This window comes from Gopherus evgoodei, chromosome 5 (genome assembly GCF_007399415.2).
Source record: "Gopherus evgoodei ecotype Sinaloan lineage chromosome 5, rGopEvg1_v1.p, whole genome shotgun sequence".
In the NCBI taxonomy this organism is placed as follows: domain Eukaryota; kingdom Metazoa; phylum Chordata; order Testudines; family Testudinidae; genus Gopherus; species Gopherus evgoodei.
The window spans coordinates 83,468,607-83,491,882 of NC_044326.1; the positions used below are offsets into that span (position 1 = coordinate 83,468,607).

General features: G+C 39.6%; 1 protein-coding gene across 22 annotated transcripts in view; it reads right to left on the reverse strand.

The window, feature by feature from the left end:
- TRIM2 (tripartite motif containing 2) overlaps positions 1-23,276 on the reverse strand; it is a 109,896-nt gene that overhangs the window by 5,278 nt on the left and 81,342 nt on the right. For 21 of the 22 annotated variants that reach the window (XM_030563493.1, XM_030563496.1, XM_030563488.1 and 18 more), the window contains 5 exons: positions 18,849-18,952; positions 17,098-17,265; positions 7,273-7,453; positions 4,538-4,608; positions 928-1,068 (listed from right to left, as the gene is read on the reverse strand). In XM_030563493.1, the coding sequence (XP_030419353.1) occupies positions 928-1,068; positions 4,538-4,608; positions 7,273-7,453; positions 17,098-17,265; positions 18,849-18,952 (665 nt within the window). The remainder of the gene's footprint in view (positions 1-927; positions 1,069-4,537; positions 4,609-7,272; positions 7,454-17,097; positions 17,266-18,848; positions 18,953-23,276) is intronic. The other variant, XM_030563498.1, reaches the window with a different exon arrangement.

Here is a 23,276-nt window from a genome sequence, read left to right on the forward strand (position 1 = left end):
TGAAGAGTCAGGATGGAGGAAATGGGTCTGCCAGAAATCCACGAGAAAGCCTAGGTGGAGACAGACTAGAAGGTTACTGTGCCTTTCTCTCAGAAGACAAGTTAAAAATAAAATGAGAGGCCCAGGCTATGAGAAGAAAAAGAATCTTAGGGAACATAGGCCAGTCCTATTGGAGGAAATGAAGGTCTCTGGCCACTCACATCTTCACCTTGTAGCCCCTTTAAGGCCCCCAAAGCACCATTTCATTCTTTTTGTCCTCCTCATGGAGGCTAGCTGATGATTTCTACTCCTTCCTTCACTGCTTTGATCAGGAAGAGAGTAGAATCCCTGCTTCGGCAGATGACTGAAAGGTTGTCAGCTAGGCCCTGCAGGCAGAACTAGAAGTGCTTCTTGGCAAAATAAAATATCTGGCAGCCCAGTATTTCTTGTGAGATATTAAAAAGTTATTTGGCTGCTCAAATAGCACCAATACCTGCGCCATTCAGCAATTTCATTGTTCAGTTTTCCCTACCCTGAATACTGCAATATGTCTGTGTCCCAGTTCTGAGGTACATAACATACGAAGATTAGTGTGAAATATCAAAGGGATAGGGTTGGTATTCATTCGAGAGAGCCATAAATCTTCAGATTGCTGTCAAAGTGTGGCCTATGTAAAATACACTGGAGTTGTTGTGGTAAAGACTCTTATTCTCTAAAGTGGACAAAAGAGCACCAGCCGCCTTGTTAGCAGTCATAGCAAAGATTCTAAGGACTGAAAGAGCATGGAGTTTGTCTATCCTACCACTCCTAAAAGTGCTCCTGCAGGTCAGCACTGAGGCATAATAAAACTTGTGCCTGTTTTGTGAGAAACAGAGGGCTTCATTGTCCAGGACTATCAATCCAGAAAGCGCTGTAATAATTATAAAAAATATATAACATTTTGTCTACCTGTATTCGACTGTTTCCCCAATCTGCTACAATAATATTTCCATTAGAATCCACAGCTACTCCTGTTGGAGCATTAAACTGTCCATTGCCTTCTCCATTAGATCCAAACTTCAACATGAATTCTCCTTCCTGGTTATATACCTATATGAAGTTTAAAAAAAAAACAAAAAGGCATTAGGTCAAATATTACTTAAACTCTAGCTAACCTGAGCAGTTTTGGTTGTCCAGTTCACTGCCACTGGAATGAGCTGAGAACAACTTTACTTACAAAGTACAAGACTGGGTATTAACCAGCACACAAGAATCTCTACCCCACTTGATAAGCCTGTCTTTTCTGTACTCCCTGATAATTCTGTAGGTAATTATTATGTTTCTCATTTTATTTTCTAGGGAAGTTTTGCCCTCATTTAGAAGCATTATATTTACCTTACCAAAAGGCATTAGAGTACATGCCATATGGTCAGAGTAATGCTTATATGTATCTAATTTTTAAATAGCCAGTGTTTTTTTATTATATCTACATTTCATTGTGTTCAGATGGTTAAATCGTTAACATTTCATTTTTTGGGTTTAGAGAAGAGGGGAAAGTCAGCCAAGAATGAAGTTATTGTTGTAATCACTGCCAATACCCAAACTAGCCTACACCCTGAGTAACTAGTTTATTAAAAATAAGTACCCCCTTCCCACAGAATCAAATATGAGCCAAAACCTTTCTAAAAACCACACATTTTCTGATCTTTAAAGATAGGACCCACCTTCACTCTCTTCTCTCTCCAATATGAAAATACATGGGAGAAGAGAGATTCTGCCTTTCTGCCTCGCACCAATCCTGTGATCTACTGACATACCTCCTCTTCTCACTTTAAGTCTGATCTACTATGAGTGTACAGGAGAAGGGCACATGGATCCTACACTAGGAGCTAGTGAGTGCAAACAAACGAGCAGTGGGATGAAGCAGGGACATAGCTGGTATGGATGTTCTGCATGGCCTTCAATCAGAGCTGGCTAGCCGTGGAGAACAAAGCATGCTGCACCCTCTGTATGGGTAGCACAGCAACTGTTCACTGTGAAGATGTGCATACTGTTTCTTTAAATCTATGGCTTCTTCCAACTGCCTGGGTCTCTGGTTGGGACTATAAATTCCCAGCATGATCCCAGACAAACCAGGACAGTTGCAAACTAAGAAAAATGATCCCTCTTCAGTATCACTCAACCCAAAGTGATGTCTCCTCATCACATCAAGATTAGTGATAGGACCTTTCCAGGTCTCTGTTTCATGGGTGGGGAAATCCCAATAACCTATGTGAGGGAGGAGGAGGAAAGCAGACCAGCTAAATGTAGAAAAGAAACAATCCCGTCTGCAAATGAGGTGCTTAGCTAATAAATAAAACAAGTCAGAAAAGATGACAGAGCGGAATGAAAGAAAAAGGTTGGACAAGAGACTTCTCTCAGACAGGTGGCAAAAGAAAACACCTGGAGCGGTGGAAGAAGAAAAGAGAAAACAATTAATGGGGGATGGAGATGAATTAGTATGCAAGGTTGGCTCCTGAGATGATTAAAAAAAAAAGTGGAGGGAGAAAGGGAGAGCGAGAAATCAATTGATGGCAAGAGAAAATGAGAAAAAAAAAGAGGCAGAGGTGTGTTTATTTCTGGTGAGGAACGGGACATCATTGAGAGGAAGTAGTCATGGTCAAATGGGGTGCTATGCAGGAGAGAAGAAAGAAAACAGAGATCCATGGGGGGATATGAGGGACAATTATTGTCAAGGGATGATTTTTCACTTAAGCTGTGGGGGCGGAGGCACTAGGGGAGGGTTTTTGGTGAATTTTATGGATTTACTCTCTGCTTTTCTCTCACCTTTTAAGAAGAAAACTTAAATATCACCAGAATGCACAGAACTTTCCAATATGTTGACAATTATATACACAAAAAAAGAATAAAAGGGTCAATGTTTTAATTTTGTTTTAATACCACCAAGATAGAACAAACAATATCGTTATGCACTGAATTACATCAGGGCTGAAAGGAACTCTTTAATCTAACAAGGAAGACAGTAATGTGTGCATTTTAAATTCATATTTAATCAATGAGATGCCATATTTCTTACTTCTCTTTTGACTAGCTTTTGGGTCTCGTAAGCTGCCACTAGTTTCTGAAGCTTTCTGCAGTCACCCCTATTACTGCAGTAAGCCCTGCTGGTGAAGATATAATTTATCAAATCAGAGCCCTCCTGCTGCTATACCATGTAACTAATCTGCTTTTTGGTTCCTGAAGTGCTCTTGCTTTTTCTGTTGTAATCCAAACCACTTGAGTTGCTATTGCCTCTCCAATTCCAAAAAAACTCACCCCACAAACATATGAAAAGTCACAATTGAAAAGCTAGAGGTTTAGTACCAGGTTAAAGACAGTAAATTACAGTACCTTTTATTATTCATGTGACAATAATCAGTAACATTTTTGAAGTACAATGTTAAAATCTGTGGCTCTACAATGTGAATATTGATCAAGACAACTAAATCTTGATATTCAGCAGAACAGGGAAGTTAATGGATGAAATCCCAGCTGCATTAAAAGTCAGTATCAAAACTTCCACTGACTTCACTGGAGTCTGGATTTCACCCAAATATATTTAATTTCATACCTCTGAGAACTTCTTGAAGCATAGCAGCATTCTTTTTGGGTGTGTGGGAGTGGTGGAGTGTGTTTGATTTATGTTTTTTTGCAGGAGAGAAGAGAAAAAACTAGCATTCCAAATTGGAGAGGAAGCTTGAAGTCCAGAAAAAAAAAATTATGCAGGGGAGTAATAGCTTCTTCCAAACTCAGTGGTCTCCCACCCAGCATACACCATCTCCGATATGCTACCTGAATGGTAACCATCATTCCTGCCCTATATATTACTAACCTGAGGCAACAGAAATGTAATGACTTGTCATAGGACTTTTTAACCAGTCATGAACCAGGACTCTTCTTAGGGCTGCAGTAGACATCACCAACCCAGTGACCAATCCTACTCAATGCAGGAATTACTGAGTGAAATTCTATGGCTTGTGTTATACGGGGCATAACACAATATGGTCACAAATGGTCCCTCCGGTTTTAAAACCTATGTATCTATGACAAATGAGATATACATTTAACATGTGGCCTCCTTTTACTATTCTTTGTTATACTAGTTTTAATCTAGAAGTGAGGGAAACATGTATTGAGAATACCTCAAGGAAGGGGGGCGGGGTGGGAAATCTTTCACAAAATAAACAGAATACAACATATAAGAAATTGTTTGACAGGAGGGCGAAATAACAAAACATTTGATAGATGTAAAAAAATTTTTTTTTATAACTTGTGTTTAAATGTTATTTCATTAGGGAAAAAAATCAAAATTACCCTAATCCAAGGAATCAACTCTATCTAGAAGAAATTATTTGTTAAATATCTCTAGATTCCTAGTCCTTAATGAAGCCCTTCTTTCTTATCCAACGTTGTGAATTAGACCTTGGACCAACAACTTCATTGTATTATAATAGGGCCTAATTTTTATTTTAGTTTAGGAGGGAAGATGTTAAAAGCTAATATGAACTGCCAGAATAGCAAATGCATTAATTGACAGTACCTTGACAGAATGGTTATGGAAATCTGTAACAATGATTTCATTGTTGCTGTTTACAGCTGCAAAATGAGGACCTGAAATACAGAAGAGGTAAAATAAATAAAATAATAAGAAGTAGTAAACTTCAAAAGTAAGGATTTTTATTTACTGGTTTAAGTTATGACAAAAATCCATTGCACTCTTTAAAAAATTAAGGTTGGCTTCTGAGCAATCGCTAGTCAAGTGGGAGGGAACAACAATTTAAAATCTTTTCATTTTCCAAGTAAGATAGAACATTATTTTTAAATTGGCATATGCTCTGTCCTCCATCCACTCATCTTTTATAGTTATCTATCAGTAATGCCTAATGCCCTCCCAGTTACACAATGATTATTATATGGGGTTATAAATCATTAACGAGCACTAGTACTTAAGGACACTAATGTTCAGGGATAGAGCAAGGTATAGAATGCAGAAAGGTTTCTGAAATATTGACACACATTTTTAATTGAAATCACCCATATACTTTGTGTTCACCCTTCACAAAACATTTGAGTCATCTAAATTTAGATGAAACACAAAACTGATGTTATAAGTAAAGCAAATTCACTTAAATATATGAATATTATCAGAAAAAAAAACAACACATTTTTCACCCAGCTCCATATATCAAAATTGCACATGCAAGTTTTGATTGAAACCAATTTGTTAAATCCAAAACACACAAATATTTGGGCTAGAAGATCTCAGTGCCATGCTACTTAAGTAATTAAAACAAGTCAACACAATACAAAGTTCCAGTTTTGTGATCAATTCATAAAGTAAATGTGAAAATATACACAATGCGTAAATTCAAATAAAAACTGAATTCAAGTAACTTGTGATCTGCTATGGATATTCCACCAGTGGAAAGAGAATGTTAATTGATCAAATAAATTGTTAGAGATTACTTGTTCAGCTGTACTCAGGAATTCATACCTACACATTTTAAAAAGAAAGGAAAACAGCATATCCAGAAAATTTTGGTAACAATATTTAGTAGAGATAGAGCCAAAACTCCAGTGAATAATATGCAGTTGTAAGTGTACCATAAAGTATTATTAGAATAGGGAATCTAATAAAGCCAAAACACATTCAGCTACCTACTCTACTAGAAAGGCAACTTTTGACAAGATTGTAACAGTGTACAATTTAAGACAGTATTCCTCCCATTCTGCACGCTTATTGAGCTCCAGTCTAACATTGGGAACTGTGACAGAGTCTGCTTACCCTGCACTAGCCCAGACAGGGTTAAGCCCGTGGTATTGACAGCGGAAGTCATGCCTGCCTGGCAAAACTGGGCATGCTTCAAGTGCTCTAGTAGTAAAGGGAGGGAGACCAGCTCATTCTGGGCTGCAGGGGAAGGACCTGCCTGGGAAGCTCCTGCGGAGGGCCAGCCACAGCCTCTGACTGCACCGGGAAAAGAAGCTGTCCATGGCCCACCTGCACCCCGGCAACTGGAGAAAATCCTGAAGATGACTGGCCCTGCCGAACACAGAGGACCTGACATCTCATGGGAAACCCCAACACAGGCTCTGGTAGGAAGTGACCCAGGGAGGGTGACGGAGTGGTAACTCCCATCCGGGGAAACTCAGTGTGTTTTGGTAGGACCCCCCACTGAGTCAGTGGCAAGCCGCTACACCACTGTTAGGGCCCTGGGTTGGGGCCTGGTGGAGTCAGGTGGGCCCAGACCCCCCTACTAGGGCTGCCCCACCCCATAAGGGGCATCCCAACACTTTGTAGACTCTGGCCGCTAGGCCACACTGCCCTGCACTGAAAGGCTGCTTCATAGACTGACAGATAGGCCATGCGGCCCCGACCCTAGGGGCATGGATCGTCACATGGACATTATCCAAAGTGACCAAACACCTGCAAAATGATCTAGACAAGTCACTTGGAGTTGCAAAGTTAGGTATGCACAAAAGTGCATGCCTAATTTTCACAACTATATGTGCAAACTGGATAATGGCATGTGCAAATGGCCAATTAGACATGTAACTGGCATTTTTCCTAAAGTAGACATTTCCTGTCACATGATTAAGTGCAAATTTAGGCATGGACAAAGTCTCTATGCCCATTTTCAAAGTGTCAAGAAGGGGAAAAAATTATTTACTCATTTATCTACATAGGATTAGTTAATAGTTGCATGGTTCTTTGATGAATGTAAAATGCTGTATAAACGTTAATTATCAGCAGCTGAGTGTAGACATTACAAGGCATTCATCAAATGTCTGTTATGATCTATCTTCCCTAGGTCATTAGCCTGAAACATAGCCAGGCAAAGGGAGTAGCTAATAAGAACTGGTTACAATTATTGGCGAAGAACAAATTTTTTAATTTTCCGGACTGATTAAACTAACTGCAGAATAGTATGTTAAAATGTGAACCCAACAAGGTGTAATAGTAATATTTCAGAGCTGTTTTTCAAAGATGGATTTACCTTTTGAAAAAGATTAAGATGAAGTTCCTAGAATGTAGCACCAATTAAGAAAATTAGCACGATGAATTTCTGAACAAACTTCCAGGTTTAAGAAAAGAGTCTCAAAGACCTTTCCTTTTCCTGGTGCAACTGCTGAAAGCTGAAGATCATACTTTGGCTTTTCTTCCCATCCATTTTTTAAATGACAAGGAAAAATAATTCAGATCTAGCGTCTTCCACATGCTCAAACATCATGCAAAATGTGAGCAGAAGCAGCAAGAAAAGGGGATTTACATATTACCGTCAAGTGTACCTGCAAACTGTTTGTCCCCATTTCCTCGGCTACCAAACCTGGTTACTATTTTTCCATTTGGCTGGAAGATAAATACACAGCATGCTTTGTTGTCCACAACAATGATGTGCCCATTACGATCCACGGAAACACCTTTTGGTCCCATAAGTTTTCCAGATCCAATTTTTGCCTGCAAGAGAAAAGAAGGAAAAAATGATTGAATTTGTGAGATACACATAGAATATCAGGCTTGGAAGAGACCTCAGGTGGTCATCTAGTCCAACTCCCTGCTCAAAGCAAGACCAATCCCCAGACAGGTTTTTGCCCCAGATTCCTAAATGGCCCCCTCAAGGATTGAGCTCAACCCTGGGTTTAGCGGACGGCCAATGCTCAAACCACTGAGCCATCCCTCCCAACATAAGCAAGTACAATTCAGGGATCTACTGTAATATATAATCTTTTTATAAACAGTGTGCCAAGTGAAACTTAATCCTCTAAAATTTACCAGACAGTTTAACTGCAGCCAGAAGATTTATTACAAACATTTTCATTACTTTTTTCATTTTAAGAAAAGTTGCTGAAATATAGCCCTTTCTAGCATGGAAAGCTATCAGCATTGAAGGCATAAGTAAGCAAACTTAACCTTGCATATACTAAATTCTTTGCACGCTGTGCCGCGTCAGCAAGTGTAGAAGCCAAGCACATATGAAGCCAAACACCAAGCTCGATATCAAATGCAAATACAGTAGAATCACAGAGTTAGACACCTCGGGAATGGAGATTATCCGAAAAACACTGAAATGCTCATAACTCTGAACAAAGTGCAGTTTGGGCTCCAGATCGAGCAGCTCATACTCCAGGCCAGGATTCAACAGAAGCTGAGCTCCCTACTCAGAGGAGGGTGGGGGTAAAAGCAGCAAGGCCCCTGGGGTGAACGCTGCACAGAATGCAGTGCTGCTCTTGCTCTGCTGGCTCCGGCTGCCTTGTTCTGGCTACCTCTGCATCTTGCTGTAAGTGGCTGTCCAGGGGCAGGGGTGGGTACAGACAGTGCAGATGTGCCCACCTTTAAGATGCAATCAAGGCACAGTATAGTATTTGCCTTTTGGGGGGGGGGGGGGCGGGGAGAGGGGTCTCTGCTGCTGCCTGATTGGTTACTTCTGGTTTCACATGGTGTCCGGTTGACCAGTCAGTCTGTGACTATGGTGTTCGTATCTTTGAGGTTCTACTGTATGTCAAATTTTATGTTGTCAATGAAACTGGAGTATCTTGGAGGAAAAATTGTGAGCCAGACTGTTGCCAACCCTTGTTCAGATGCAGGGGTGGGAGGAAAGTACAAAAGGACCTCTACCTTTTGGGCACCTGCTCCAAGTCCAGTTACCTGAAAGGAGTAGAGAAGGGCAGGGCCAGGACCTGATCCCCCCACCATCAGAGCTGGCTGGGAATATGGAGTGCGAAGAATCATGCTGCAGCCTCTCCTAGTGCCTGTTAGCACAGCAAAGGAATTCTGATGGAGTCAAAGCCCAATCTAGCTTCAAATATACTGTACTGGGCATCTGACGCTATCCTGCTCACAGCTTAGAAATGTGGGGTTACATTTGAAGTGTGCAAGAGAGACAGAGATCTTGATGGAAAAATTACAAATAAGTCACTGAAACACTGAATTACATACACGATCTGTTCCTGTCATACATGCAGTGAACATTTCAAACACAGTAAATATGTCTTGTGACAAAACAGTTACCAATAGAACTAAAAACTGCAAGGCAAATAATATTGTGACACTGGAAGGATGCTTCCACTCCTGTGCAGGCAATATAGATCAACTCTCACAGGCTGCAGGTGATGAGAAAGTGGCATAGAGTGCTCAAAATAAAAAGAAATAATGTGATCAAGGCACTGGAATAGGGTTAAAGAATATATTTTTATTTTGTGTGTTATAATGGGGAGACTGACAGGAGATAGCAGGTTAGACTCTTTTTTATCCTTCTTCCTCTTCCCCTTCTTCCTCCTGTCCTCTCCTGCTTTCCATGCTGCACTCCACACCAGCCAATGGAAGGGAACACCTCTGTTCTAACTCTGGTTTGCAGCTGCTTTCTGCACTGATCCTGCCATCTCCAGACTTGGAGAGCTGCAGAAATACTCTAGGCTCCACCTATATGGTTAGGGCCACTATAGGTGTCCTCTGGGAGCAGAGAGACCCCAGTCAGGAGGAGAAACGTGACAGATGTTAATTGCATTGCTTACTTCTGGAAGGTGCCCAGCTACTACAGTAATGAGTACCATATACAAGCCTATACAGAATAGAATATAAACTGTAACCATAGAGACACAGTATGGTCCTCCCCCCCCCCAAGTCACACGGCAACAGACTCAGAGATATGGCACAGTGGCATAGCATAACAAGTTAATCATGTCTTCTTGGCCGCAGGGCCTGCAAACAATAGCCAGGGAACAGCAACCACAGTCAGAACCCCTCCGCCTGCTAGGGAGCAAGTGGTAGAGAGCTGTCAGAGAAGGGCACCCAGCTAGGGGCCAGCAGCCCATCTATACCCCCTTACCAGTTCAGAAAAAGCTGCAGTCAGGCCCAGGGGATCCAGCAATCTAACCACAGCGTTTCACCCAGTCCAGGACAAGGAAAAACTAGGCCAGCACCTCAAGGAGCCATCTGGACATCAACCCAGGGCAATGCCAGGGCCATGCAGGAGCACAGCAACTCCCATGTTTCTAAAGCTTGGTCCATGCTTTCTCCTTCTTAGGCAGAAATTCTGATAATTAGGACTTCTGCTATCATTTTTATAATGAAGGCAATGTGTATTAATCAAAGACGCAAATTTGAGCATTGACTCATTTGCATAAAATCTCAAGATTTTGGAACCTTCAACTATTGCTGGTCAAAAAAATTCTGAAGAAAGATTTTTTTCATCAGAATTTGCCAATTCATTGAAATTGAAATATTGTGTGAAAACAATTCCATGTTGATTAAGTTCCATTGAGGACTGCCTGGTTTCCCTCCAGCTCTCCTGCCTGGCTCTTTAGCAACCTGACATGTGGACTGCCTCCGAGTTAGGGAACCCAGTGCTTCCAGGTTCCACAGGTCTGGGGAAGCCCTGCCATACAGATTGAAAGGGAATGGAGCCCTGCTGCTGGGGCAATGAGAATTCCAAAATTTTGAGAGTTTGTTCCAAATAGGGATGAAACTATTTCAAAATAGAAAATTCTGTTTCACAGATGATTTTGATTTCTCCATACAGCTCTACCATGTTAAGATTGACAGGTATGGAATGGGACAGACATACAACCTGCAAATATTGGAGTAAACAGTGCTTCTGTAGTATAATCCCCACAGGCCTCTTCCTTAGATCCCACAGGAGCAGCTGGGGATCTGTGGGTCTGGGAGCAGCCGTACCAGGATGGTAGGAAGTAGAGGCAGGGAGAAGGTGCTTTATACAGTATGTTTCCCTCAACTACCAGAGGATTTAGAAGCAGACATCCTTATGGTAGTTTGAGGGGAAGTAAAGACTACATTAAAAAGCCCATTTGCGTATACATGTGGCGTTGCTAGGGCACAGATGCAGAAGAAGAGGGGCAATCCCTTATGAACCATCCTGAATGGTAGTGAGTGAAGTGGAAGATGCTGAAGCTACCCTATACTCTGAGATAATGGAACCTACATTTCCCCAGGGAGCCTCAACCTCTACATGATTGCCTGAACCTCTCTCTCTTGAAGGGAGCATATGGAGAAAACTCCATAAGGTGAACCCTGCAGCATCCCTCCATACTTTTTTCATTTCTAGTGGGTTTTCTCACCACACAAGGAACACATGGCCTTGTATTTGTATGCTGTTAAAATTTTTTCTTAGATCATTCCACTGTAAATTTCTATTAGAAAAAAAGACCAATGATATTGCACTGAAAATAATTTCAATGAACATTTTTAAAAATAAGATTGTTTTGGCAATAGGGGGAAAAGTGAACATAGTCATAGCCTACTTGTGAAACGTATTAGGGTTTGCAGAGTGACAAACAAGCAAAGACATCAACTAAACCTTGTGCCTTTAGGGCGGCAGGCGCATTTCCACGGCAGCGGCAATTTGGCAGCAGCAGCTTCTATGTTTAGTTGAAGCCGCTGTGGACAGCTAAACATAGAAGCTGCTGCCGAATTGCCACCACCGTGGAAACGCACCTGCTGCCCTAAGGGCACACGGACTGCTCCCGCCGTCTGCAGCGGCAATTCGGTGTGATGCTTGGGAGCAAAACAACAGGGATTGCCGCCCCTCACAGATTGCCGCCCCAAGCACCAGCTTGGAATGCTGGTGCCTGGAGCCGGCCCTGCCCACTCTGCAGGATTTCCAGGATTCCTATGGAAAAATTATTCATTCCCATGAATACAACATCTTCCTGCCCATATTACGTCATATAAAATAACGAATAAAAACACAGTGTAGTTACTAACAGGCACTCAAAGAGTGAAGTAATGAAATAATTAACCTTGGGTCAGGATTTTGAAAATAAATTTGCAGACAGCACACAAGTTAAAACCAGCTATGGTTTGTAGTGCTTGCTGCTAGAAATACAGTTTTACGCTAAATATACTGGTGACATCATTATTCTGGAGCAACATACTTTGTGTGTGTTTGTGCTTCTTGAAGGTGTCAGAATTACAGGCTTGATTATTTAAAACTGAGCAGTATGAAATCTAGGCACTCCTGTTAATGATGGTACTGGAAGTATTCTCAGAGTTTTCTGCCACTAGGAAAGATAAAAGTGTAAGGACTCCTCTAATCCTTTCACACAAATGATGTGTTAAAATGGATTCTGTCAAGTACATTATGTTCCTCATTTTATATGCTATTATGAATTTAAGTTATTGATTTTCCTTTTTTCCTGAATTCCAAATTTCATGTGTTCTACAATCTCCCTGCTTATGTAGAAAATGCCCTACGAAGGGATGTGTGTGCACCTGAAACCATTAGTTGCTTTATATCTAAAGCTCAAAGACTTACCTCTAACAGTGTTCAATTTGTTAGTTTTTAATTTTTTTAAGATTTAATTTTGCTGATCATGTTGCTGTAAAGGGTCATAATACAGAGAATTAATTCAGTGTCCTTAGCTTTGTGGGTGCATGTGTGTACTGCTTTGTTTTTGTCTGATAACCATTTTTTTCAGTTACTCAAAGCAAGGAGACAGACAGCTGCGTAGCAAACTGCATATCATGCACCTCACTCACACTTTGCCCATTTCTCTTTACCCTCCCCCTTGCCCAGGATTATTTCTAACTATCCAAACCTCCTAGTAACTTCAAACGGCTTCCACTTTTTCTTGTTATTTAAAAAAAAATAAAACAATCCCCCCAACCCTGCCAGATACGTTTCCTTCTATCCCTCTTCACCCTTCTAATACCATCCTGACCTGAGAGGCCCATGGTGACAATATGCCATCCTAGACCAGTGATATCTTTAAGGACTGTTACCGTATGACCCAGCAGGGCTGGAAGTGAAGGGGAAAAAAATTTTTTCCCCCTCAGAGAGCCAGAAATCCCTCTTTTATTTAGCCTTAGAGTAGGATATCGAGGGATCTTCTAAGTCATGGCATTGCTATGCATAGAAAAGCTATTTTTGATAATCTTCAGCGGTATCTAAAATATTTGTCCATTTTTTCATCTCCTTCACATAGCATGAGTCCTTTACAGTTGGACTCATGGCACATAGAAAGGTTGGCTCTAGAGCAGAGAAATAAATAAAAACAGTATTAAATCAACATTTCTAAAACTCTCAAATATTTACTATATGTATACCCAGGTAAATGCTGGTGAAATATAAAGGCTTCACTGCCACTTGTTCGTAAGTAATGAAGATAATCCCATGTTGCTTCACCGTTTTTGAGTCATATGGCCATGCTAATACTACATCTGCATGTATTCCCTCTGTCTGAAATACCTAGCTCTTAGACAGTGCTTCTCATAATTAGATTTCAAAGCACTTTACAAACGGACACAAATGTCATTTCCCCTGCTTACAGAGAGGAAACCAAGGTACATGGAAGCAAAGTGACTTACCCAAGATTACCCAGTGGCCGAGTACACAGAACAAGTTTCCCAAGACCTAATCCAGCACTCTATCCACTAGGCCGCACCATCTCCCACTATAAGAAATTCAGGGTCTGTTGTTGTGTTACAGTAGTATTTTGCTAAGTTCTACTTTATGCGATATTCAAGTTTCACGCCCTTGAGAAAACTTCAGACTCTGTCCTTATAGCTAGTGGAGACAAACCATCAGGAAAGTGAAACTTTTCTCCTTACCATGGGAGTCAACTACAATAAACCAGCCGCGTCCTGTAATTATGGAAATGCTTGGCCATAGCTCCAAAGAAATTTGCTTACTGGCTCTCATGGCTGTTAAAATGGTGCAAAGGGAGGAGTGACTGGAATGGGGGGAAAAGAGTGATTAAAAATGACATACAGAATAAGATCAGAACAAAACTCTGATGTGACCGTCAATGGTGCAGCCTAACAACTAGCAGACTTCTTGCATCAGATAAGCTGCCCAGTATTTCATGCCCTTCTTCAAATCAAAATCATCATTAATATCTTGTATGTTTATCTACAGTCTCAAAGCGCTTGGCAAACATTGCTGACTTTAACCTCACAAAACCCCAGTGAAGGAGGGAAGTATTTTTGTTCCTATTTTACAGATAGGAAACAGACATAAGAGATGAAGCAATTTGCTCAAATTCCATAGCAAGTCTAGCAGAGCTAGAAATATATAACAGATCTTCTAAATCCTCATTCTGTGTTTCAACCATCAGACCAAGCCTGCCCACTATATGTAGAATACTTATGTAATAGTCTTGAATTTCTCTCAAATACAGTCCATTGTGTTTACATATAAAAAGTGTTTTACATTATAATCAAGTTTTCCTCTCCCATTTAATCATTCTGACTACTAGGACCATAAAGTCTGATGTATTGACTTGTACTAGATACACAAAGATATTGCCAACTTTTTTTTTCCCCCTTTGCAGAGCTCCTATAGTCCAACAAAAACACTTACTAAACCAAACAAAGCTGGTCTGTATATCATGTTAATGTCCTTAATATTAACATTTTGAATACTTGTCTCTGTTTTAGCAGGGAACACTGCACAGGATACTGATTCCCAGGATAACCATCCAGTTTGCTTAATTTATGTTCAGTCTAGGGGAACTAAAGAAAATGACACTCCAGCATCTTCCTCCAATCCAAGCCAGTTTACATGGAAGATTTTAATTTTTTATACAATGTTCCAATTACTCCAAAGGTTTGAATCTGATCCCAGTTGCACCTGTTTTACACCAGTCTATCTTCAGTTTGTTCATTGACTTCAATGGAGTAATTTGCCCTAGTCAGAGAGGAGAACCAGATCCCTTGAGTATCTGAACATTTTGGAAGCTATTTTACCTTTATAAGGGAAGTACCTTGTGTTTCATGCACACACCTGAGACATTCTATATTTTTTTAAAACAACAATTGGTTAATTACTGACCTTCAGGTAAAAAGTAGAACAAGTAGGAAATACAGCTGCACACACCTTAACACTATATGACTACACAATTTACTAAAAGGGGTGTCATTAAAGAGATAATAACTCATTCTATAGCAGACAGTTATATAGTAAATAGCAGCCAAAGGGAAGGCATTTCCTCCCTGTTAATAGCCACCTGGAGCAGCTCAGGCCTGAGATTTTGGGTTGTTAATTGCCAGAAAATGCCAACTAGAAAATTATGGTCCAAAACCAGACTCTGTGAATGAGAAAGTATGTTGGTAGTTTCTCAGCAGGTCTTTTATGTGACTGAATAGCATATTGCCATTTTACTCAATCCTGCAGCCTCTGTCTCAGACTTAGGGACACTGCTGTAATTCTCTCCAATTCTACCTGACCCTCACTACAATGCCTGCTAAGCTGCAGGTTGGTGAACGTCAATGGTCAACAAAGATGCTTGGTTCTAATTCCTCTAGCAAACAGCCCCTTGTTTTCTAAAGTGTTAGCTGACTTTTTACTCTGTTCCTTTTAAGAGCACAATAACCTATATGAACAGCAGGTTCATCAAACTCAGAGGTAATTATTGCTATGTCAAACCTAACAGTTTTCTCTGCCTTTTATTTTTCCTATGTCTGCTATGTTTCTGTGCTGCATTTAAAGACATTGTAATAAGTATGATCTACAGACAATCGTGTCTGTGATTTACTGTGGGTCAAATTCTGCCACCATTACCCCTGATGAGTAGTAACCTTAGTTCTTAAATAGCTCTTTGAAATCAACAGGGCTTTGTCTAAACTATGGCTTAAGATGTGATGTAGCACATTAGCTAACACATGCTAACTAATGTGTATTAGAAATCTAATACAGACAAGGCACACTGCCTTTAACATGTGCTAAACTGGCCAAGTTGAACTCTAGTGGGAGCCTACTCACATGAGTAAAGAACTACTTAATATGAGTAATGATTGCAGAATCAGGCCTTACATAACATTCACAGGAAAGTGGGACAAGAACACAGCCTTTTTTGCTTTAAGGAGAACACCTCTGTCTAACACTAATAGTACGTCTTATTCTTTAATGGTCAGCACATGGAAAGAATAAACAGCATGCACTCACATACAAAGTCAGTACATTACTGTAAACTTCATTTCACTGAGAATGAAGAAAAAAATCACATGCAGAAAGTTTTTCTTAAGCAATTAAGTACATGATCCAAAAGAGATTTTCTTGGTCACATCAAATTTTAAGGCCCAGTTTGTCTTGCCATGTGTGGGTGGCACATAGCTGGCATGGGTAAAATCTGTCAAGAACTAGAGGTTCTTCCTGACCACAAAGAACTGTGGGACAAGGGAGAATATCGATGTGTTTCTAGCAAGTTCATAACTTTTATAGCGTTTGCCCCTCTCTCTAGTGGAGATCTCTTTAGGTCCTGTTTTATTGCTACTTGAATAATGTAATTCTCTCTACTCTGAGATGCCTGCAAGTCAACCAGCACACAATATGGCAGCCCATAATACAGCACTCGGGTGATCTTTGGTGAAAATAATAAACCTGCCTTGCTGTCTTTGCATTGGCTGCCAATAGGACAATGGGTGAATTACAAACGTGCTTTGCTGACATGCATGTAGTAAACAGAGTAGGACACACCTTTCTGGGGAACCAATTATCAGTTTGGTATCCTTTTAAGACACTATGTTCTTTCTTTAACTGCCATTTGAAGGTCTCAACTCATTTTAAGTCATGGCCTCCAGGATACGAAATGGGCTACCACTAGAGGATCTGTTTCAGAGTGGTAGACATGTTAGTATCAGCAAAAACAACAAGGAGTACTTGTGGCTCCTCAGAGACTAAGATTTATTTGGGCATAAGCTTTCGTGGGCTAAAACCCACTTCATCAGATGCATGGAGTGGAAAATACAGTAGGCAGGTATAAATACACAGTACATGAAAAGATGGAAGATCTGCTAATCTTCCTGCCTAGTCTTAAAGTACTGAAGACTACTTAATGATCTGTCTATGGAACTGTCTGGAGTTTGACACTGTGTATTATTGTTGGGTGTTTTGCAATTCGAAGTTGTAGTGCGGCACCCAAGCACCTAGCTGATAAAAATTTTATTAAAAATATAATTCATATACTCTTGGTATCTCAGTTTTGACATTTTCCTATTTATTATTAAACTTGGTTTTAGGTGCATCATGGTTTTCCACAAGAAAAGAATGCATTTATTAATCTGTTTCACATCTCCAGTTCTCTTTCTCAAAACAAAACAAATGTATTCCCTTGTTAAATGGTCAAAGCTTCATATTATAGCCTTACCTTAAATTTTCCATCTGATGAAAATATGCTAACCCATTTGTTATCATAGTCTGCAATAATGATGTCACCACTAGGATGCACAGCCACTCCTGTGGGCCTCTGCAACTGGCCAGGAGACCTTCCTCTTATACCAAAACGACTTTTGAATTGGCCATCATTGGAAAATATCTGTGATAAAAAATATTTTTAAAAGTAATTGTACATTAATCACAGTAATCTATTTCTCATGACATGGTCTTTGGCAAACAGGAAAATAATTAAAGCACTGGAAATATTAAATTGTTACAGTTTCTTATCTGACTGCAATAACAAAACAATGTTACTGCACATATTTGAAACCTTTGGGCCCAATTTACAGAGAAGCTCAACCAGGACCCTAGCTTTACTATAAACAAGTACTTTGCATTTACATAGCACCATGCTTGCAATAATCGCAAAATGCTTTACAAACATTAGTGAATTAATCTTCACAACATCTCTCTGAGGTAAGAAAGCATTGTGATTCCCATATTATAAATGAAGAAAGTGAGGCACATAGACACTTAGCCAAGGCTGCACAAGAAGTCTGTGGAAGAGACAAGAATAGAACATAGAACAGAATTTCAACATCTAATTACCTGAGTTAGGGATAAATATTAGGCAATATCCTGGGAGGTGTTAAGGTGCTTATCACCTCTTAGAATTTAGCCCACTGGCTATGTCTTTAAGACAGGTAATTAGATATTGAAATTCCATTTGTGGCTGCAAATACATGAAGTGTGAGTGCAAAATTTTAAGAGCATGTTTAGAAGCAGGGGCGGCTGTAGGTATTTTGCCGCCCCAAGTACGGCAGGCAGGTTGCCTTCGACGGCTTGCCTGCGGGAGGTCCGTCGAAGCCATGGGACCAGCGGACCCTGTGCAGACATGCTGCCGAAGGCAACCTGCCTGCTGCCTTCGTGGCGACCAGCAGAGCGCCCCTCCATGGCTTGCCGCCCCAGGCACGCGCTGGTGCCTGGAGCTCCCCCTGTTTAGAAGCGACTGATGAAAATTTTATCCCATGTCTCTTTGAAAACGTGTTTAGTTTACTAATAAAAACAAGTTTTTACTGCAGTTGACTCTGCAAGTCCAATATTCTTAGGGAAGAGGAAACTATCACATTCATCTCCAACCATATGTGCAGTCAGAATGGAGCTGATAAATCCTTAATGGTGAAGATGATACATGATAGAACGGAGGGAAAAACCACCCATCCATCTTGATCTTCACACAGGAAATTGAATCTGAACACCTAAAGCCAGGCTATTGTGGTCATTGGGGCTGCTGCTATAGAAATCAACATTTGGATCATAATATCAGAGAGAAGAGTAAATTAGACTGATGTGAAACTAAAAGATATTTGAAAATGAAACCTACATTAGTTTCTTTTTTGTCAAAAAATCAGATTATGCAACAGAGTTTGGGCACTGAATTCTGGATTTTATTTGGGAACACTGATCGAAGTAATAAAACTTGTAATGCAAAGTCAATATTTTTCTAATATGACTGCTGATCAATCTCATCTTTACATTCAAATATAATAAAAAAGGAAGCAATTCTAGCACATGTTGTAGCAGATCTGATATGAATCTGAAACAGCTACAATATTTCAAAAAAATCAGTGATCCTGAATGCTGAGCAGAGCAGGCTTCTCTATATTTTCTAGCCATGCTTGTATCTTGCAAGATTTATCTTTAATACAGTAAAATACTGATATTAAAAGAGAGACATAATACCTGTACACACTGGTTGTTACTGTCTGCAATTAATATTTTTCCATTTGTAGATGCAGCTACCCCCTGAAGATTTGTAAATTCTCCTTTGTTTCTTCCTTTTGTACCTAAAATTGGATATAAAGCACATAATAAATCAGGTTTCAGAGAGGTGGCCATGTTAGTCTGTATCAGCAAAAACAAGGAATCCTTGTGGCACCTTAGAGACTAACAAATTTATTGTTAAACTTATGCCCAAATAAATGTGTTAGTCTCTAAAGTGCCATAACAAATCAGATTACACAGATCAGTTAGGGCTTTTTTAATTCTAACACTTAAATTAGGTTTTATTTTATCCTTGTACCCTAGTCACCAATCAAAAGGAACATGTATCCTAAAGCAACAAATCTCAGTAAAAGACAGAGGCATTGTCTTCTTTACTCCTCAGTCTGACTGCCATTTTAATCCCCTTCATGTAGTAATCCGTTTTCCCTTTCAGAAATTATGGTATCTTCATATTTTACATCTTTCTGCAACAGGAAAATGCTTCTCAAAAGAATAATGGCTATTAGACTTCACATTAGTTCAGACATACGATAATGATGTGTATTAAAATAAGAACCTGGACAGATGAACAAGTGTATAATATGAGCCTACAATGTCTGGACCAGTGAAATTAGAAGTTTAGTTAGAACATATCTGAAAGTGTGGTTGTGAGAGAGCTTTCCAGCCATTTCAAAACGGGAAGCTTGCCAGTCATCTGTACATATAATTTCCAGTTTATATAAGGTTTTCCAGACCTTATTTAGATGGTAAATCCTTTCAGGCAGGGACTGTTTTCTCTTAAGGATTTGTTCTGCATCTAGGACAACAGGGACCTAATTCTGATTGGGGTCTCTAATGCTACTGCAGTATAAATATTAAACAAACAAACAAACAAACAAACAAACAAACGATATAGAGCAATACATGTAACACCACCACCTTACAAATGCCTTGTAAAAATCAACAGAAATTCTCACAAATAGTGCTGTGATGTAATTAGGTACTATCCTGATTTTACTGGGGAAACTGAGAAATTAGAACAATATTTTCAGAAGTGTTCACTAATTTTAGGTATCCATTTTGAGACATGTAAGGGTCCATTCAAAATAAGTGGACACTTTTGAAAATGTTGATCCTACGTGATTTATCTAAGGCCACAGAGGGAGTCAAAGTTGTGAGCACAAGCCTCAGGATTCTCAGGGTGCCTACGTGGGTACTGAGGGATTCTCAGTGTCCTCATCCCACCTTGTACAAACATGCAGGAATGGCGAGAATTTGCACCAAGGTGACCTGTAGCTCTTAGCAATGAGCTTCTTTTCAAACAAAAAGATTCTATGCAATTTACTAAAAACTGGCCGTAATACTATTTCCACTGGGCAAGTATTTTTACAAACATTCATTGGCCACATCTACCTTAGATATTTCAATACAATTTTTCAATTAAAACAATATATTTTGTTTTAGTCAACCCAAAATATCCCTTAGCGCAATTCAAAATGTTCTGGCTAGGATTCAGATACAGGAGTGATGTATTAACCCTACCTTATCTTTGGCTCTCATTAGGGATGCACATTCAAGAGCAATGCATTTGGCACTACTCCTCCTCCCTTCAATGACATTTTCCGTTGGGAAGCATGGATGTTGAGTGCACAGCTCCAGTTATTGGTCAAAATGAACATCTAATTCCTCTGCATTTCCTGCTGAAACTGTATCTCTGTTTCTCTCAGTCTGTTCTTCCAACTACTGGGCACTTTCATTCTCTCAATAGGACACACTTTTTTTATAATTATGGCATTAGAAAAGTAAAGTAAATGTTATGAGAACAGTCACCAATACACCATTCATGCTATCCCCACTGGACTCATTGCTGTGTACTCTTTTAACGAGTGACACCCATAGGCATGCATACTGATATCATTTGCACATGCAGGAAGAAAATTACTAACTTGCTGTTGTGCCCTCCAGCCAAAGGATAAGTGATAAGCATTCCTTTTAACACTGGCAGAAGGAGGAAACCATTTGTCATAAAACGAGAAGGCCTAAGTTATAGCATCTGGAAACAGCTAACATGAATATTATAGAGCACACACTCTTTCCCTCAAAAAGAATGCTCTTGAAAGTTCAGGAATTTTCATTTTTGAGGTAACAGAGTATATAACAAAAGGGTACTTAGAATGCTTTTCAATGTGACCCTGTAAATATTCATGAGAGGAAAAAGAATGGCCATTGCAGTAGGAGTTATGAATGGCAATTTATTAAGCCAGTTCACAGGAGGTGAAATTCAACTCACAAAAAGCCTGCGAAACGCACATTGCAGCACGCAAGCCCTTCATGTGGGGCTTAAGTTGCACATGGGGCTTTGTTCAGTTCTTTTGTTCTGGGGTAAATTGCCATCAGGAAAAAAATTATGCTTAAGTAACATTAATTTCTAATTTACATTCAACAGGAAAATGAACAACAACTTTTAGGATAGTTATCTTAGTATTACAGCTCGCTGGCAAATTCTGACAAAATATTTGCTATGGGAATTTGCAGACTGGTTTGTTTAGAGCAAAATGGTTTGTGGAGACTATTTGATTTTGTTGAAGTTCTGATGGAAAACAGACATCTCTAGAAACTTGCCTGCCAGGCAGCTTTCTGTTGGAAATCTGCCTATTTTCCTGATGGCTGGCTGCAGGGGAATCCAGGCTTCCAGGGTCCACTAATCCAAGAGACATCCGCTCACCATGCAGACTTCCCTGGAACCAGAGACCCCAGGGCTTCCAGCATCCCTGACACTGGGACAGCTAGCTAAGCAGACTGCCCTGGAGTCCTGAACCTAGGGCTTTCCCTTTTGTAGAATTTCAAAATTTGGAGGTTTTTTCCCTAGACAAAATTTCAAAATATTGAAATCCACCAAAAAATGGAATTTCCTTTCTTAACACAGCTCGAATTTTGAGTGTTTCCTTTGGATCTGATGCACGTGGGAAGAAATAAAAGAAGATCCTGGAGAATCTCTTAAAAGTATAACTAATAATTTGGTATTTTCACAGCTGTTAAGTTTAATTATTTGTCAAACGTATACCCTTATCCATTCCATTGTGAAATTATTTGTCCGTACGATCAATTATCTAGGTAAACAATGCTCTGATGGTTCCAATCAGCATTTCACATTCAAATAAATTCTTAATAAGCCCCCCAGTAGCTTTCAATACATGTGAGGAATCAAAAGATCAGATATGTTCCTCAGTAGAAGGTGGAAACCAAAGCATGTGAGTTTTTAAATAAATCAATGTGATTACACATGCAAAAGCATCTACTTACACATTCAATTAGGCAACTAATCACAATCTGGGTAAGCTGAAAATTTCATATTTAAGCAGACACCCAGCCCACACTCTCATTCAGGGGACCAATAGTTTTTGCTACCTAATATTGCCTCTGGAAACTGCAAGTGCACATTTGTTGTGCAACCTGAAACCTACATGTATATTACTGAATATTTAGCCTTAAGAGTTAAAAGGAAGGATTTTTACAATGCTAGTAATATGCTCACTCGTTTTCACTGCTGTAATGCAGCAAGTTCCACTTCCCATTAGTGTTATCTGGTAAGGGATTTACAATAGAATTACATATTTGCTAAAATAACGTTTTGCTATTTTGAGCATTTTTGCACTCTGTAGCGTTTAGAACGCTCAAAATGTGTGCATGTTTCTAAAGCAAGCTAATCCATAGGCATAGAAAAATTAGCAAGAAATTTCACATGCAACTTCCCATGGACAGAGCGTTAATTAATACCACATTTGTATTAAGTTAATGGCCAGCACAAAAGCAGTCTTCTACCAGATTTTGATGAGTTTTCTTTTGTATAAAAAACTCAAATCCTGGTTGTAAACAAAATATCCACATGCTCCATTATGGTTCTCCAACAGAGCTGTATGAACCTTTGGCCTCAAAAGCCAGAACTCTGCTAAACTTGCCTAGTTTTAAATTACAAACCCCAAACTCAACCCAGGATTGTCAAAGGGTTTACACAAACCTTTTCCCTCTTAATGAATTCAAGAAACAGATATATGGTTTTATTAAAAACCATGCAAAACTTCTTTTCTATCACAACTAGATAAAATTCAGAATTTTCAAATGAGTTTGGAATTTGAAACTGAAACGTAAGTTTAAAAAAAAAACACTTAGAATAATGGGGCTGCAGGTTAAAATAGTAGGTAAAACTTTATATATGCTAATTAATTAAGGCCATTGAGTTGTGGCTGCAAGACCATTCAGTTAGTACTTTTGTTGTTTTGGAGCTCTCTAATGGACTTTACACATCTAGTACACATTATAGTCCAGTGGTCAGCAAAGCAGCTACTTCTCCATAGATTCTTTATCTGGAAGAGCTATTCTGTTACATAAAGAGATATGAATTCTCCC